Source organism: Dioscorea cayenensis, chromosome 20 (assembly GCF_009730915.1).
Source record: "Dioscorea cayenensis subsp. rotundata cultivar TDr96_F1 chromosome 20, TDr96_F1_v2_PseudoChromosome.rev07_lg8_w22 25.fasta, whole genome shotgun sequence".
In the NCBI taxonomy this organism is placed as follows: Eukaryota; Viridiplantae; Streptophyta; class Magnoliopsida; order Dioscoreales; family Dioscoreaceae; genus Dioscorea; species Dioscorea cayenensis.
This window is the reverse complement of record NC_052490.1, coordinates 29,350,886-29,366,543: the sequence shown is the minus strand read 5'-3', so window position 1 is coordinate 29,366,543 and position 15,658 is coordinate 29,350,886. Positions and strand designations below refer to the sequence as shown.

At 34.9% G+C, this 15,658-nt stretch overlaps 2 protein-coding genes across 6 annotated transcripts; one reads left to right on the top strand and one right to left on the bottom strand.

Annotated features, from left to right (window-relative positions):
- The first annotated feature begins 1,440 nt into the window (after nucleotides 1–1,440).
- Nucleotides 1,441–8,707, top strand: LOC120251644 (beta-galactosidase 8). 5 transcript variants are annotated; one of them, XM_039260243.1, is made up of 20 exons: nucleotides 1,444–1,638; nucleotides 1,743–1,847; nucleotides 1,945–2,140; nucleotides 2,229–2,317; nucleotides 2,392–2,472; nucleotides 2,577–2,671; nucleotides 3,420–3,490; nucleotides 4,133–4,223; nucleotides 4,293–4,410; nucleotides 4,494–4,589; nucleotides 4,728–4,776; nucleotides 5,232–5,422; nucleotides 5,538–5,609; nucleotides 5,756–5,905; nucleotides 6,776–6,826; nucleotides 7,191–7,320; nucleotides 7,926–8,071; nucleotides 8,169–8,234; nucleotides 8,405–8,499; nucleotides 8,578–8,707. In XM_039260243.1, exons 1-19 carry the CDS (start codon nucleotides 1,477–1,479, stop codon nucleotides 8,486–8,488), a joined length of 2,043 nt encoding a protein of 680 aa, XP_039116177.1. In that variant the 5' UTR covers nucleotides 1,444–1,476; the 3' UTR covers nucleotides 8,489–8,499; nucleotides 8,578–8,707. The 5 variants fall into 5 exon arrangements, 4 of the variants coding, with proteins under 4 accessions (XP_039116178.1, XP_039116179.1, XP_039116177.1 ...); XM_039260241.1 differs by having other exon boundaries at nucleotides 8,405–8,707; XR_005533465.1 differs by lacking the exons at nucleotides 8,169–8,234; nucleotides 8,405–8,499; nucleotides 8,578–8,707 and having other exon boundaries at nucleotides 1,442–1,638; nucleotides 6,776–6,845; nucleotides 7,926–8,061.
- A 1,167-nt stretch (nucleotides 8,708–9,874) lies between these two features.
- LOC120251147 (serine carboxypeptidase-like 50) lies at nucleotides 9,875–11,521 on the bottom strand. The gene has a single exon (XM_039259685.1). The coding sequence runs from the start codon at nucleotides 11,501–11,503 to the stop codon at nucleotides 10,034–10,036; it is 1,470 nt and encodes a 489-aa protein (XP_039115619.1). The 5' UTR covers nucleotides 11,504–11,521; the 3' UTR covers nucleotides 9,875–10,033.
- Nucleotides 11,522–15,658: the final 4,137 nt, after the last annotated feature.

Here is a 15,658-nt window from a genome sequence, read left to right as displayed (position 1 = left end):
GGACAGGTACCCTCCTGTCAAAATGAAATTGAAGTGTGATATTCAAAAAGATACGAATTGAAATGTGGTATCCATTTCTATAGTTGGTCATAATGTGGTACTCTCATAGGATTTTTACCTGTTAAAAATAGTGGCGATGCCCAAGCTCAGCTCAACTCATCTCATTTACAGCCCTAGCCTCAGCATTTTCCCCTCTCGAGCTGACTTAAAATTTTACTTTTTGTTGTCAGGAGGTCATAATCCCAAAATACATAATAATAATAATAATAATGATGATTTTTTAGGTAAAATATAATAATTCCAGTAGTTAACAGGTTTTTTTTTAAATATTGTATTTTTTTTAATTATTTACCAAAATAAGTATCTTTTAGATTAATTATCAAAATGCGCAAAAAGTACCATGCAGTGTACTTGCATGGTACTTTTTTGCACATGGGTAATATTTAAATTTTCTTTTTAATTTTATAATAGTTTTTTATATAAAATTTTACATTTACAACCTTACAAATTTTTTTTATTTAATTTTTTCACAAATCTATTTATATTTTTTAAAATTAAAATTTTTTCTCACATCCCTATTTAAAATTTACAATTATTTTTTAATATAATACTTTACGTTTAAGTCCTTATATATATTTCTTAATTTAAATTCTTTCTAACATATGTCATTTGTAATTAAAAAAAAAGCAGATATTATACTCTAAACGGATGAAAAGGATAGATAAAATATCTAAAGCGAAAACGAAGGTCCTAAGATCAAACTCGGTTTTAGCCAACGACCATTTGGTCTATTGACATCTGGTCCCTTGCGTAGGGTGTTCGCCTCGAGTGTCGAGCGTGGCTCCCGAGTTCGATCCCCATCTCGCGCAAGGTGAGAACACGGTTCGGTGGTGAGCGCGGCTCCCCCACGTGTTTGTCCCTGGGTTCCCGTGACATCGCCTTTCTCCAAAAGATCAAACTCGGGAATTCTCTTATTACTTGAAGAGGTTTTGAGAGTTCGGAACTATATCTCGATTACAACACTAAGGCTCTCTTATATAAGGACTTAAACGTAAAGTATTATATTAAAAAACCATTGTAAATTTTAAATAGAGTTGTGAGAAAAAATTTTAATTTAAAAAAATTATAAGGACTAAAACGTAAAATATTATATTAAAAAACCATTGTAAAATATAAATAAATTTGTAAAAAAATTAATTCAAAAAATTTGTAAGGTTGTAAATGTAAAATTTTATATAAAAACTATTATAAAAAAAGTACCGTACACTGCATGGTATTTTTTGCGCATTTTGATAATTAATTTAAAAATACTTGTTTTTGGTAAATAATTAAAAAAATATAATATTTAAAAAAAAAAAAAAAGCCTGGTTAACACTCTAAATATTTTTTAATAGATAATCTTTTATTTTTCCAGTAATCACGCACTATCAGTGGTTCAGGCGTTATAGCACGCAGCACTAGTGGGTAGTCCGGGAAATGAGCAAGCGTCGAACTGTCGGAAGCGCATGCGCGAGAGCCATGGCCTCGAGCTGGAGCTTCAAGCTCCTCCTCGTCCTCCTCTCCATCGTCTCTCTGGCCTCCTTCTTCCCCGCTCTTCCCGCCCTCTCCTCGCCTCGCAGTCATCACTCCAAGTCCGAGGTCAGCCCCCATTCTCACCTCATTCCCTCGCTGAATTCCATTCACTATTTTGAAAACCCTAGGTTCGGCCGCACTGATGGTTTCTGTTTGTCTTCATGGAATAGGGTGGTGATCGTGGGTTCTGGATCGCTGACGACAAGTTCTGGAAGGACGGCCAGCCCTTTCAGATCATCGGCGGCGATCTGCACTACTTCCGCGTTGTTCCCCAGGTGTTTTTCTTCTGTTTATATTGCCATCTATGATCGTTCTTAGTGGCAATGATCCTGGTGATTTGGTTGCTTAATTTGGAGCCTTGTGATGGTGCAGTACTGGAAGGACAGGCTTCTAAGAGCGAAGGCACTCGGGTTGAATACTATCCAGACCTATGTGCCCTGGAATTTGCATGAACCTTCACCGGAAAAATGGGTTTTTGATGGCATGGCGGACATCGAATCGTTTCTGAGGCTTGCACAGGAGCTGGGGTTTCTTGTCATGCTCCGTGCTGGGCCGTACATATGTGGTGGTGAGTATTTGTGCATCTCCCTATTCCCTATAATTTAAGAAACCGACTATAATTTAGCATTCATTGGAAATTCACATTTTGATGTTAGAATGGGACTTAGGCGGCTTTCCCGCTTGGTTACTGAACATAGAACCAGCTCTTAAACTGAGATCTTCTGATCCTTCATTCCTTCGATTGGTATGGTTTCTTTTGATCTGAATGTAGATTGCGTTTTACCGTTTGATTTTACAATATGTTTTTTTTTTTTGCAGGTTGATAAATGGTGGGGAGTTCTGCTTCCTAAAATACTCCCTCTGTTGTACAATAAAGGAGGACCTATTATTATGGTTCAGGTAGTTAAATTATTATTATTATGGGATCTACAAACGATGCTCAAGACTCATTTGTCACCCAATCTAAATTTGGATTTGTTTAATCTTGTGGCATTTTTGGTCAGGTGGAAAATGAGTTTGGATCATATGGTGATGATCAGCCCTATCTTCGACATCTTGTGGCTTTGGCTAGAAGATACCTTGGGAATGAAATTATTTTGTATGTTATTGCCTGTACAAAATCTTCCTTGTGCTTCAATTTTTTAGAAACAAATCACCGTCAATCATTATAGACTGCCTTGTGTGCTATGTATTTTAGTGTAAAATGCATTGGTTTTTTGCTTACCTTAATTGAGCTTTTGTAATGATTTTATTTTTCTTTGCATTTTTATTTTAGTTTTGATTTTATTTTGACCATTACCTGCCAGTTTCGAGTTATGAACCGTCAATGTTGTGGGTACATTCTATGGCCTGCACTTCACTGGTTTGATTGTATTAGCGCAATAATTTATATATGCATGAAGAAAACCAAATTGACATGTTGGATCTTTGAGAATGGAACTTTTAATTTATGGTTTGTAAAGATCCAACACAAACCTATCTGTTATCAGAGATACGTTTTATACACAATTTTATTGTTGGGCCAGATATAAATTGCTTTTGCTAATAGCTGGTATCTTTACCATCATACATGTCAAGAGCTTGTCACTACAGCCTTTTATCTCTCAGTAGGCCACTTCAAGTGATTGAATGTTTTGAGTTTAAGCCATTTCACTGTCCCTTTAAATACTTAGATAGCATGCTTCCTGTACAAACTGATAGGCCAAGAGAACTGGAGAACCTATAAATGCATTTTTCTCTATAGACTACTATAGCTCTAACCTTCTATCAAAGATTTGATGTGCAACAAGGATCAGATAGAAGTTTGTCTCTCATTATGCTTCAGTGATATTGGTTGTTCTTTGCAGGTACACAACAGATGGGGGCTCCAGAGACCTTCTGGATAAGGGCACTATTCGTGGGGAAGAAGTTTATTCGGGTGATGTTTATTGATTGCCTTTTTGGCATGCACACTTCACCCTTCACTAATACAAAATTTATCACTCTAGTTTTTTATCTTTGTGAGTTGCCTTTTCTGTCAAATAAACATTTAAAATCATATTTTTCTCTTACTTTTTATGGTTAAAATTTTATTCTTTCCTGCATTTGCAAAAAAAAAATCTATCCTCCAAAGCAATCATTAACCGACCATCCTGTTTAATATGAAACTATCAATCCTCTTAAACTTCTATGATAGCTTATTATACTTCTGTTGATATTCATTTTTTATTATTTTATTATTTTTAATATTTGACAACCAATTAGACTATAAGAAAAAGGTATGTACATCTTTGCATGACTTTTGGAATGCTACGCCTGTCCACATTTTCCTGTGAACTGACTGACATCTGATTCTGATCTACAAAACTTAGATAATGCATTGGATGTTTTATTTGTACTCCATGTTATGTGCTCAAAACAAATGCAAATTCAGTTTCTAATGTTTTTTGATAACTGTACTCATTTTCATGATGTAAAATGGCAATGTAAATCAACTTTGTCTTTGAATGAAAAGGTACAAACTGCAATAGATTGGCTCAATGCATGTCAAATTTATTAATGTTCATCTAACAATATGCAGCTGTTGATTTTTCTACTGGAGATGATCCATGGCCTATATTTCAGTTGCAAAAGAAATATAATTCTCGTGGAAAATCTCCTCCCCTGATAGCGTTAGTTAAACATTTGCTTTGATTGGAGTGCTATTATATCTTCAACATGCTAATAGCCCTCATTTTCAGGGAATTCTATACTGGTTGGCTTACACATTGGGGAGAGAGAATTGCAGAGACCGATGCCAATTTTACAGCAGCAGCACTAGAAAAGATTTTATCTTTGAATGCTTCTGCCGTGCTTTATGTATGGTCCTTATCTTGTTCTTTATCCATTGGAATTTCGTTGTCTGTTCCCTATTGCAGTTGAACAGCTCTTTCTCATTCCAGATGGCACATGGTGGAACAAATTTTGGATTTTTCAGTGGTGCAAATACTGGTGACAATGAGACAGACTACAAGGCTGACCTCACTTCTTATGATTATGTGAGTCTGTTCAATGAAATTCTTGTTGATTGTTTCAAAATATGGTATGATAACAAGCCCAATCTACCAACAGTTCTTAAACTTCTGGCCTTGGACATGAAGAGAAACTGTCTCACTAACCAATTATTTGTCATTCAGGATGCACCAATAAAAGAGTCTGGTGATGTGGAGAACTTAAAATTTGAAGGTGCACTCAGTTACATTTTAGATTTTAACATTCGCAAACACATCATAGTTTGTGCTTATTTAAGAATTTTCACTGATATGACGTATGCAAATATCTTGCCTCTGGTGCTTCTGTATGGAATGGTTTACCTTTGGACTTTCCTATGGCCAGTGGATTTCCTTTCCAAATTTTTATTTGAACTTTTGGAAGCCAGGTTAATAGGAAGTGGTTCTGAAGGAAAACTTTGGTTTTTCTCAAGGGCCTGGTTGAAGTATCTGTTCCATTGTGTTTCCACTTAATGAAATTTTTTTGATTATGAGCACCAATGGATATGGTCACCCGTCTGTTCTAATATTGTATTGCACACATAATCGCTGGATGAATTGCTATCTGCCATTTCAACTTCTGTATGCATATGTGTGCTTCTCTTAAAAGCTTTGTTTTGACTTCTGACAGATATATTATCTTGTTTTCAGCTTTAAGGAATGTATCACAGAAATACAGTAGAGGATCTCTTCCTCCATTTCCATCCAACAATGAGAGAACCAGATATGGTCCTGTTAAGGTTAGCAAGGTATCCTCTTTGCTTGAACTGCTCCATGTCTTACGTGATCCTATGGGGGTGATTGAAAGAGATCAGCCAGTTCCAATGGAGTCAATTGGTCAGGTACATACCCTTTCATATGTGTAGTGATATCTAACCATCTTTTCGCCAACTTATGGTCTCATGGATAGTAATCAACCCTATTTTCTAAGTTTGAAGAATTTGTGGTGTATTTCAGCTGTATGGATTTTTACTTTACACCTCAGAGTACTCTCAGAAGAAAACTGGAAGCATTATTTCAATACCAAAGGTTTGAGTTGCCAAAAAGCTTTTTGTTTTCTTATTAAACAAAGTTCAGGCTGCTTTGACTATAAATTACCAATTCCATTTGAATAAGCACTGAATGTGCTATGACAAAAAGGCTTTTGAGTCTGACAGTTCCTTATTTTTGTGCAGGTGCATGATAGAGCACAAGTATTTATCCAATGTTCACTAAATGATAATGAAAGAAGCCTTAGGTTTATCGGTGCCATAGAAAGATGGTCCAATAGGGAGCTTGCAGTTCCATATATTAAATGTTCTTCAAATGTTAGCGTACTTGTTCTGGCAAGTATATTCTGACTCCTTTTGATGCATTCATTCCTGATCATTATTTTCTGGATCAATGTTTAGAAAATTGATTACTTTTCGCACTTTGTAGTTATTTGAATAGATGGCTTTCCTTTATGTCCCTTTGCATGGTTTCTGTGGTCCCCAAAAAATCTTATCACTGTATAGAGGAGAAAAACAAGGTTGACATATATCAGCCTTTCCCCATGTAAGAGAAGAACATTTAGATATACACTAGAATAAGCATTCTCAATTTTGTCCCTAAAACTCGTGGGCTGTCTAGTGTCACCATTTTTGTTGATCTCTACACGATATAGATATATGATAGCATAAATTTGGTACTAAGAGTCAATGTTGATCTAGTACTACATAAAACCTACATCTTTGCTCAAGTGAACTTTGTTGTCCATTGACACCCACACAATGCAAATTGTGTTGAGCATGTTCACCATATCTGATAGCATCTTGGTTTGCACTAAGAGAAAATTGTTCATTGCTTCTTGTGGAACTATCAAATTTTTGTACACCATGAGAACTTTTCCAGTCATTAGTAAAGCAAGTGTAGGATTGGACTATTAAGGTTTTTAGGACCCAAAAAAAAAAAAATATATCCCTCCATATTCATGATAACTAATTCAGATAGCTATTTTAACAAGTTAACAACATTCTGTAAGTGCCTGTCTCAGCAGCAACTAATGGAAGCATCATGATACTAACAATGGAACTAATGCAGCTTAACCAAATTAGCTAAATTAATTGGATCAGAAGAACTTAATTTCTTGCAATTTGGATTTCTTACCATGATATTCTTTTTATGTCTGTGTATAGTTTTTGATTCTTTTTGGTGTTTTATCTTTCTAATGTCAGGTGGAAAACATGGGTCGCCTGAATTATGGACCATACATACATGACAGGAAGGTACACAGTCTGATAGACGGTAATGCCTTCTGGTAGTTGATGAGTATCAGGTTTTATTTCAATCCATTTTATCATATGAATGCAAACATTCAACTTAGAAAAAGACTTCTTGCAGGGTTTCATGTATTTATACCAACCAAGATGGCCCTCCTGAATTAATCTTGTTGACAGTGTTCCAATACTCAAAGCATTTTGTAACCAAAAAAAAAAATACTCAAAGCATTTTTGTCTGAAGATATAAATACTACAAGTTGTTAAGAAAATCACAATTTTTTAAAAGTTTGTGAGAAAACACCAAATTATTATTTCTGAGTTTTGTCTAGTTTTCAGAAATTAATTTCAATTGCAATTTATTCTTGTTCAGGGAATACTGTCTGCTGTTATTCTAGATGGAATCATTCTCCATAGATGGAGATTTTATCCTGTTTCATTTAACAATTTGAGCAGCGTATTGAGAGTCAATCCAATCATGCAAGTTGCAGATCCTCAAAATGGTGAGTCAGATTGATTGTTAGAAGAAAATTCACTCAATTACATTGCTGCCTACATTCTCAAGATTAACTTGAAAGAAAGCCAGTTGTTGGTGGCTTCCATTTTAAATTTCTTCCTTTATAGATCAAAATCATATCTGGCTCAGTTGTGCCTTTTGTGCTAAATTCCTTTCTCCAAAGAACAAATCACTCCTTTTGTGGTAAATATCTTTCTTCATAGAACAAAATCATGTCTTGCTTAAGCTGATTCATTAATGTTGTTCTAGTTGAGGATGGCATTGCATGTCTTTCTATGAATTTAGTAAGAGGCGCTGACGCATTAAGTACTGGAGATTCAGTAAGCACATCATGTGATTGCTCATCAGATAGCTGTGGCGCTCATATTTGCGTTGTAGGAAGTTACAAGAAAGTGAATCTTTGAAATGGTTTAAATTTCTGTTTTAGCACAAAGATTGTTTGAATCACTGATAATTATAAAACATTATAGAACGCTGTGTTAACATCTGGTTTTTTACCAATATTAAGATATCCTTTCTGTCTTCTTTCCTGATTGAGTATATGGTACTTTTCCCCACCGAAAATGAGTTTGCTTTGCATTTGTTTGGCAGAGGGCATGACAGAAGAACCAAGATTTTATCAAGGTTCTTTTTTTATTGACCACAAGAATCAAGTTAAAGATACATATATATCATTTCATGGATGGACAAAAGGGATTGCTTTCATTAATAACTTCAACATCGGAAGATTCTGGCCGGTATAATCCTATCATTCGACACGTATTTTGATTTGTTTGCATCCAAGCACTCTTTATCTTGTTTTAATGTTATATTGAAAAATGAAACCATTTGCAGGTGAAGGGACCACAGTGCTCTCTTTATGTTCCTGCACCAATCCTTCAACATGGTGAAAATATTGTGGTATGTTCAACTCTTTCTATTGATTGACCAAGAATTTCCTTTCAGTCTAAGTTGCTGCTTTTGCCAGACCACCCCTGTAATTTTTTTCACCGTTGCGCGCATGTATTCAGACTTGGCCTTTTATTCTTGAGCCTAAGCTCTTCAACACTGATTTTGTGCAACCTTCACAGGTTATATTGGAGTTGCATTCTCCTCATCCTGAACTCATACTTAATTTAGTGAAAAATCCGGACTTCTCATGTGGCGGTACATGATGGTGTGTAAGGTAATGCTTGTGTTTTCTTTAAATCAACAGCCTTATTTCAATATTTAATGGACTTGTCAGCGTTTCCCTGGGTTGCAGTTGACAAGCCTGTAATTGATGCCTGCAATTAACTGGCATCACACATACTTTAATGGATGGGGGGAAAAACAACTTAAACTATTCACGAATAGGTGTATTTTGGTGCATATATAATTTTATATTTATGCAAGTATTTTTATATCAAACTATGCGTCAATATTTATATATATATAATATCTGATTATGATTTCCGTAGGTGGTGTTGGTGTCAATGTTCATTTTTATATTAATATAATATACAAACATTATTTTTTTCAAAGATAGGATAATGTTAATTCATTTTCTACCAAAATAAAAAAGTGAGTTTAATTTTTTCACAAAATCTCTTGTAACTATGGTTGAGGTGTGTAGCTGTGTAGCTTATTTATATTTATAAAAATAAATAAATATGACTTTATAAATGCAGTGGTTAATGAATTCTTGAATTTTTTTAAAGTCAAACTGCGCAATAATTTTAATTAAAAAAACATCTTTTTATAAATAATTTTTAATTTGAGATTTCCCATCTCCACGAAAATAAATAAATAAGTAGGAAAGTGGCATCTTCTTCTTAAAGAATATTTTTTTAATATTTAAGAAATACTAAATAAGACAATTGAAATAAATAAGAAACACTTAATAAATAAATGGTGCAAATTCATTCTTTGTCAATATCTATCCCCATTTATTAAAAAAATACTTGACAATTTGTTTTTATTTAATAAATATGTAAAAACCCAGAACATGTAAAACAACAATTCTGAAAACCTCCAACCAAAAAGGCAAAAATCAAACACCTCCATCCTCCTCCGCATTATGAAAAGTGGTCTGAATGAAATGAATAGCATTATTCTAATTAAAAACGTAAATGTATGATTCGGTTTAGTGTGGAAAACTTCTCCAATCAAGAAGTAAAAGCCCGCATATCCCAAAGCTACTTGACAACTTTTCACTGTATCATCAATGGAGTTCAATGTTTCTCTTTAAATATATACTAGAGATTCGCAACAACATGAACATAATATGTCTGGAGAGTTCATCCTTGGATTAATATCATTAAAAACCTTCTCATAATAGTTGGTGATCCTAAGATTTATACTATCCTTTACATACTTCTCACTCTTTTTGCATCGGCGTTGTGATCTTTCAACATGGATTATGAAAAGCTTTTTGTCTAATTGTTTACCTATGTATTGCTAATATTTATCTTGTGCTTTTGTTTTTGTTTTTTTTTATATTGTAAATGTGATTTTTTTTTTCTTTTAATAAATACCTTTTGAGCTTTTTTATAATAAATAAATAATAAACATCATCATAGATCTTACAAATGAGACTGCCCACCATAATATACAGCAAGAAAAATTGGATCAAACTGGTCTTAGATGCATTTAAGAAAAATTGTTGGCAAAACACATTTTATATTTTAAGTAGAGAGTACTTTTTTTATTCAAGATTCTGCTAAGCATGACTGCATCATCTAACAAGCTCTCAGCCGAGCATGGTTCTCACCAATACCATCATCCCTACCAAACAGTCCACTCTCCAACACCCAATCTTCAATCATTACCTGCGCATTCCGTCCCTTGTCCGTCGGCACCATATGCCCAGCTCCGGCCACCACCACAAGGCTCAAACTCCCCCACCTCTGCACATACCCAGCCATCTCCCCATCCACCTCCCAAACCTTCCTCTCCGCATTCAAGAACTCTTCCAACCCCTCCCACTCCATCTCCTTCACCCACTCCTCCCCTGTCACCACCCCATCCCTCAAATCATTCATCCCATAATACAACAACACTCTACTCTTCTTCTTCACTACCTCCTCCACCATCTCCTTCACACTCTTCATCACATCCTCCTCCAATGCACTCCCTACCACATCACTACACTCCTCCCAAACCACTCCTTTTTCCACTCCCAGCGCCACCTTCACCTCCTCCATGTTCAACAGCACCGTCACCATCTCCGATTGGTACGGCTTCTTCTTACTGTAATCATACAACGTGGCCAGCCCGGTCACGTTCTGCAAGTAATCAAGAACTCTAATTCTAGCATTTGTGGCTTCTACCCATTGCTCTTCCTCGACGAGCTTCACTGTTTTCCTCTGCAGTGATTCCATGTGTTGTCTTTGTTTGGCATTGACGAAGCCGGTGAAGTAGGCGGTGTCGGCGTGGGTGGTGATTTGAGCAACAGGATGAGTTAATCCGTTGCCGATGGCGACGCCGTGGAGGTTGATCATTTGACTCGGTGGCGCACCGGAGTTGCGTTGGAGAATGTGGTAGGCGAAGGAGGGGATGTACTTGCCGGCGTAGCTCTCGCCGGTGAGGAAAAGAGGGCGGGAACGGAGAGGAGGGTTTTGGGAGAAGAAGAGTTGGAGAGCGGTGTAGAGATGGGCGGCGACGGTGGGTTGGTCTTTGGGGATGTCGGAGAAGGAGGCGGCAATGCTGAAGCCGGTGGCGATAGGGTTGTCGATGAAAAGGAGGGAGAAGAAGCGGTTCCAGGTGAAAGGGTTGGGGTGGAGAGTGGGGGAGGTGGAGGAGATGAGGAAAGGGCCGAGCTCGAAGAAATTGGCGAACATGGAGGAGCAGCCGGGGCCGCCTTGGAGCCAGATTAGGAGAGGAGTTGGGGTGGAAGTGGAAGTGGAAGGGTGTTGAGCTTCGTAGAAGGTGTAGAAGAGGGAGGAGTTGGAGGTGGAGTTGATGGAGAGGTAGCCGGATTTGGTTGGGAGAGCTTCTGGTGGGAATGGGGATGATGAAGCTTTGGAGATGGAGATGAAGATGGAGATGAAGATGGTGAGGAGGAGGAGGGTGGAGGCCATTGGTGGAGGTGGAGGTTCTTTGGTTGTTTGGTTACTTATGGGCTTAGAGAATTGAGTAATGGATATGGAATTGATGTGTTGGGACTTGGGATGGGAAGGAAGAGGTGGATGATTTGGAATGGTGATCATGAGGGGGATTAGACAATGATTGCTTGACTTTTTTTTTTTTTAGGTTGTTAGATTTATTTGATTACTTGATGCTATATATATATATTTTTTTAAGGATTTTTTTTTTAAAAAAAAGAATAATTAATTTTTGGTGATTATTAATTTTGATAGTTCCTTAAAAAATAATTGAGCTGTGGATTGGATGGCTCAATTGAATATTTGAATTCCTAAATTGGTAGTACTGTTAGTTATAATACTGTGTAATATTGTAAAGTAGTTTATATTCATTATTTGTTGTTGAGTCCTATTTCTATACGAGTATAAACGTGATTTTTTTTTATATTTAAAATTGTATGGTATAAAAGATTTATTAACTTAGTTTAGTTTCTGATAATATTGTTAAAATTTTATTCATCTTGTAAAATATTTGGCTGAGTTAATAAATATTTAGAGAGTAAATAAACTATTGTAATTAATGCACTACTGTAATTATTTATTTCTTGACATTCTCTTGTGGATGTTTTGGACGGTAATGAGGGCAAAAGATTATGATTGCTTTATTTTTGGAGTTTGTTGGATTTATTTAATTAATTGAAGTTAGGTTTTTTTAAAAAATTAATTATTACTGATTATTAATTTATTTACTATCTTTAAAAATAATTTATTAATTGATAAATATATTTATTAAAAAAAATTATAACATGAGAGATTTATTCTTCTTAAACCACTGTTAAAATACAAAGATAATAACTTTTTACCTGCTCAATAAGAGATAAAAACAGTTTAGAGAAGTTATTTGTTCATTTTATTAAAAAAAAAATATTCTTCTTCCAAATTAAACGTCACGTGTTGGAAGTCATAGTTTGTCGACATTTCTCCAATATATATATATATATATATTCACTTTTATTGAATAAAAGTCTTAGTGCATGTAAAGATGGTGGGATCAGTGTTGTCAGATCCGGACCGGACCGGACAATCGGATTGGGTTGACCCGGACCCGGCCTTAAAACCGGTCCGGTTCAATATATAAAACCAGATTTTGATAAAACCGGGGTTGAACCGGCAACCCGGGCGATCGAACCGATGACCCGACCGGGTCATCAACCCGGGTTTGCACCAACCAATTTTTTTTTTAATTCTTATTTTATTTTTATAATATATTAATGTTTGGGGGTTATAATGTAAAATTATAAAACTAAAGAAGGGAGAGACCAAGGGAATATTTTTATTTAATTGTTTAATAAATTTATTTAGTTGTGTATTTCCTTGTGAATATTTTTATGCTTCTCAATTAATTTTATATTACTTTATTATTATGTTATTGGGTGTATTTTACATTTTTAATGTGGTGTACTTCAATATTTATTTATATAAAATACTCGCTTAAATTTTTAAAAATTATGTTTTTATTATTATTTTTTTATTCTTCAATATTAAATTTTTTTAATTATATATAACTAAAAATTATATTATTTTTAATAAAAATTATTGACCCCGGTTCAACCCCTCGACCTCTGACCCCTACTCTTCTCCGGGTCGATGGCTGGTCCGGGTCTAAAAACCTTGGTGGGGACTGATTTATTATTTTATTTGGTTGAGATTTCAATAGAAAGGTCTATATATACAATAATATGTCGGCCATTCATTGTCTTTCACTGCCAGTTTTCCATTGTACGTTAGTGTCATATTATTTTTAAAAACATTGGTTTTAAATATGAGTCATATATATAGTGACGTGATTCAGTATTTTATTTTATTTATTATTTAAAGAGTTTCAATTTATTATTCAATATGTAACACCGAACATATTTCATATCTGACTTATTTAGCTTTTATATAATTTATATAAGAGTAATGCTATATAGAGCGAAGCAGTCACACGAACCAGCCACACGAATGACGTGGCTGGTCACGTGGCTACTTCTCTCTTTGAATTTTTTTTTTTTATTTAAAGATAATGTCACCAAACTCTCTCTCACACGAACCAGCCACACGTATTTATAAAAATTTTAATTTTTTATAAAAAAAAATATTTATTAAAACAAAACAGAAGTACAAAAAGAGAACGTGTCCACTGGGGATGGAAATGAAAACCAACAAATAAAAAATACAGAACCTAAAACAGACCAATACAAACAAATAGAAAAAAAGTACAATAAAAATAAAATTTTTAACTCCCTTAAAATTTCAGAAATATTATTTTATACTAATTATTTAAGTTGCATGAATAAGACGTCAAACACAAGATAAGATTTATTAACAACAATATATAAACATCTCAATGGGTTTTGGATGTATCCTTTATATAATATATATATATATATATATGTTGAGATTTATATCCTTCATCCATTTCTTAGAAAAGAAAGGGATAAAGTATATATTGGGCCTTTTTTTTTTTGGGCAAAAACTACAAAAATCTCCCCCTTTTCTATGTGTAACAGGCAGCATGATATGTACATGAGATTAATAATACTCATGGAGACTTCCCCTTGCATGGGTTTAACCTGGGTTCTATTGTGGTTCGCCTTGTGGCCTGAGATAGGATTTGCAAATCCCATAATCAAGTGAGATGGGGTATTTTTAATCTTCATAACTTCAACAACACCCTCTAAAATAAATGGTGGTGAAAAGTTTGCTCTAACCAAACTTGGTTCTGGATGGGGGGTTATTCACTTTAACTATTATTGCAAAGGCTTCCTTCAGGACCTTCTCCTGATATCTCCATTAACAAAATCATTCTTTTGGGCAAGGAAATTACATACCTTATTTGTTTTCAATTTTTACAACTGTTATTCAGGATGCAACCTCCACTTCCTTAGAACTTTGGCTAACGCTATCCTAAAACAATGTAACTCTAGCCTTTATTAGTGATTTTCTGTCTTGCATAAACCCTCTTGAGTCCCTTGAAAGTATGAAATCCGGTATCTTGAGAGTAACAAGGATTCTTTTATTAAATTTTTCTATTGCTTCCTTAATATGGTGCACTTGAGCGTTCATTTCAGAGAAACTGGGCGAAAGAAGGGAAATGGGGAAGTATCACTTCCCATTGGTGTTTATTTGTCAGAAAGTGAGAATAAAATCGAAGAATTTAAATATTTGGTGAAGTTCTATGAATTCAAAATTGACTTTGGAAGTGTAAAGAAGTGAGTTTGTATAGATTGGTTCACTTCCCTCCACTTCAATAAAAAAAAAAAATATTTAAGTGGGTTTAGTTCAAAATCCACTTCAATCGGAAGTGAGGATCACTTTAACACAAATGAACACCAGAAATAAGAGAAGTCAGACCACTTCCCTCCATTTCTACCCAGTTCCCCCGAAATGAATGCCCTTACATACCACATGGGTCCAACTATTTGAAAAGGTCCTTATCCTCACAAAAGCATCATCTTCAATTGATTAATTAGTATGGGATAAAAAAAAATCCTGAACATGGGGAATATGGCTAGGAGGGCAATAAACAAGTCTATCTTCTATAGCACGGCTGCATTGCCCATTTTCCTCCCAAATATAAATCATTTTAATTATATACTACCAATCTAGCCAGCCAGCACACTACCTTGGCAAAAAGTACGGTCTTCTTGGCAACTCCCATATCAAAGAAGCTTTTCATTCCAGCAATTTTTTTAGAATATTAAGCAGAAGCAAAATAACCTTATTTTAACAACCATTTTAGTCCACCTCCTTAGATTATCATAAAAATTTACCATATGTTCCTTCTTTAGATCTCGATTGTTCCAGAGCCAAAAAGAAACAAGTTGAAGACCCTCAATGACCACCATTAAATGCATCCTTAATTTTGTCAGTATATCTTTTAACTTAAGCGAGGCTACCATATAACCATTTAATGGCGCTTGACCTACTGAATACCCTTGCATGCACTAACACAGATGGATGATCCTTCTTACTACTAATCGTCCCCAAGGAGCCAACTTTTTTACATGCTTTCCTTGTTTCGTCCTATTGTATAACCATATACCTCTGGTAGTCCTTAGGTAGGTTGGACTAACTTTCTGTCTGCCTCTTTTGTCTATGGCCTAATGCAGATCTTTGTATTTACTTCTTTTCATATAATTTATGGTTTATCTATAAATATATTACATTAAAGAGTTGTTAATAAAAAAAACATGTCCTCTCATAAATCTCACTAAAAATATAAAAATTCATCTCTTT

Coding starts and splice junctions, on each gene's coding strand:
- LOC120251147 (XM_039259685.1), bottom strand. CDS start 11,503: ATGATCACCATTCCAAATCATCCACCTCTTCCTTCCCATCCCAAGTCC.
- LOC120251644 (XM_039260243.1), top strand. CDS start 1,477: ATGAGCAAGCGTCGAACTGTCGGAAGCGCATGCGCGAGAGCCATGGCC. Junction 2,141..2,228: donor TGGGCCGTACATATGTGGTG/GTGAGTATTTGT, acceptor TTTTGATGTTAG/AATGGGACTTAGGCGGCTTT. Junction 3,491..4,132: donor TGGGGAAGAAGTTTATTCGG/GTGATGTTTATT, acceptor AACAATATGCAG/CTGTTGATTTTTCTACTGGA.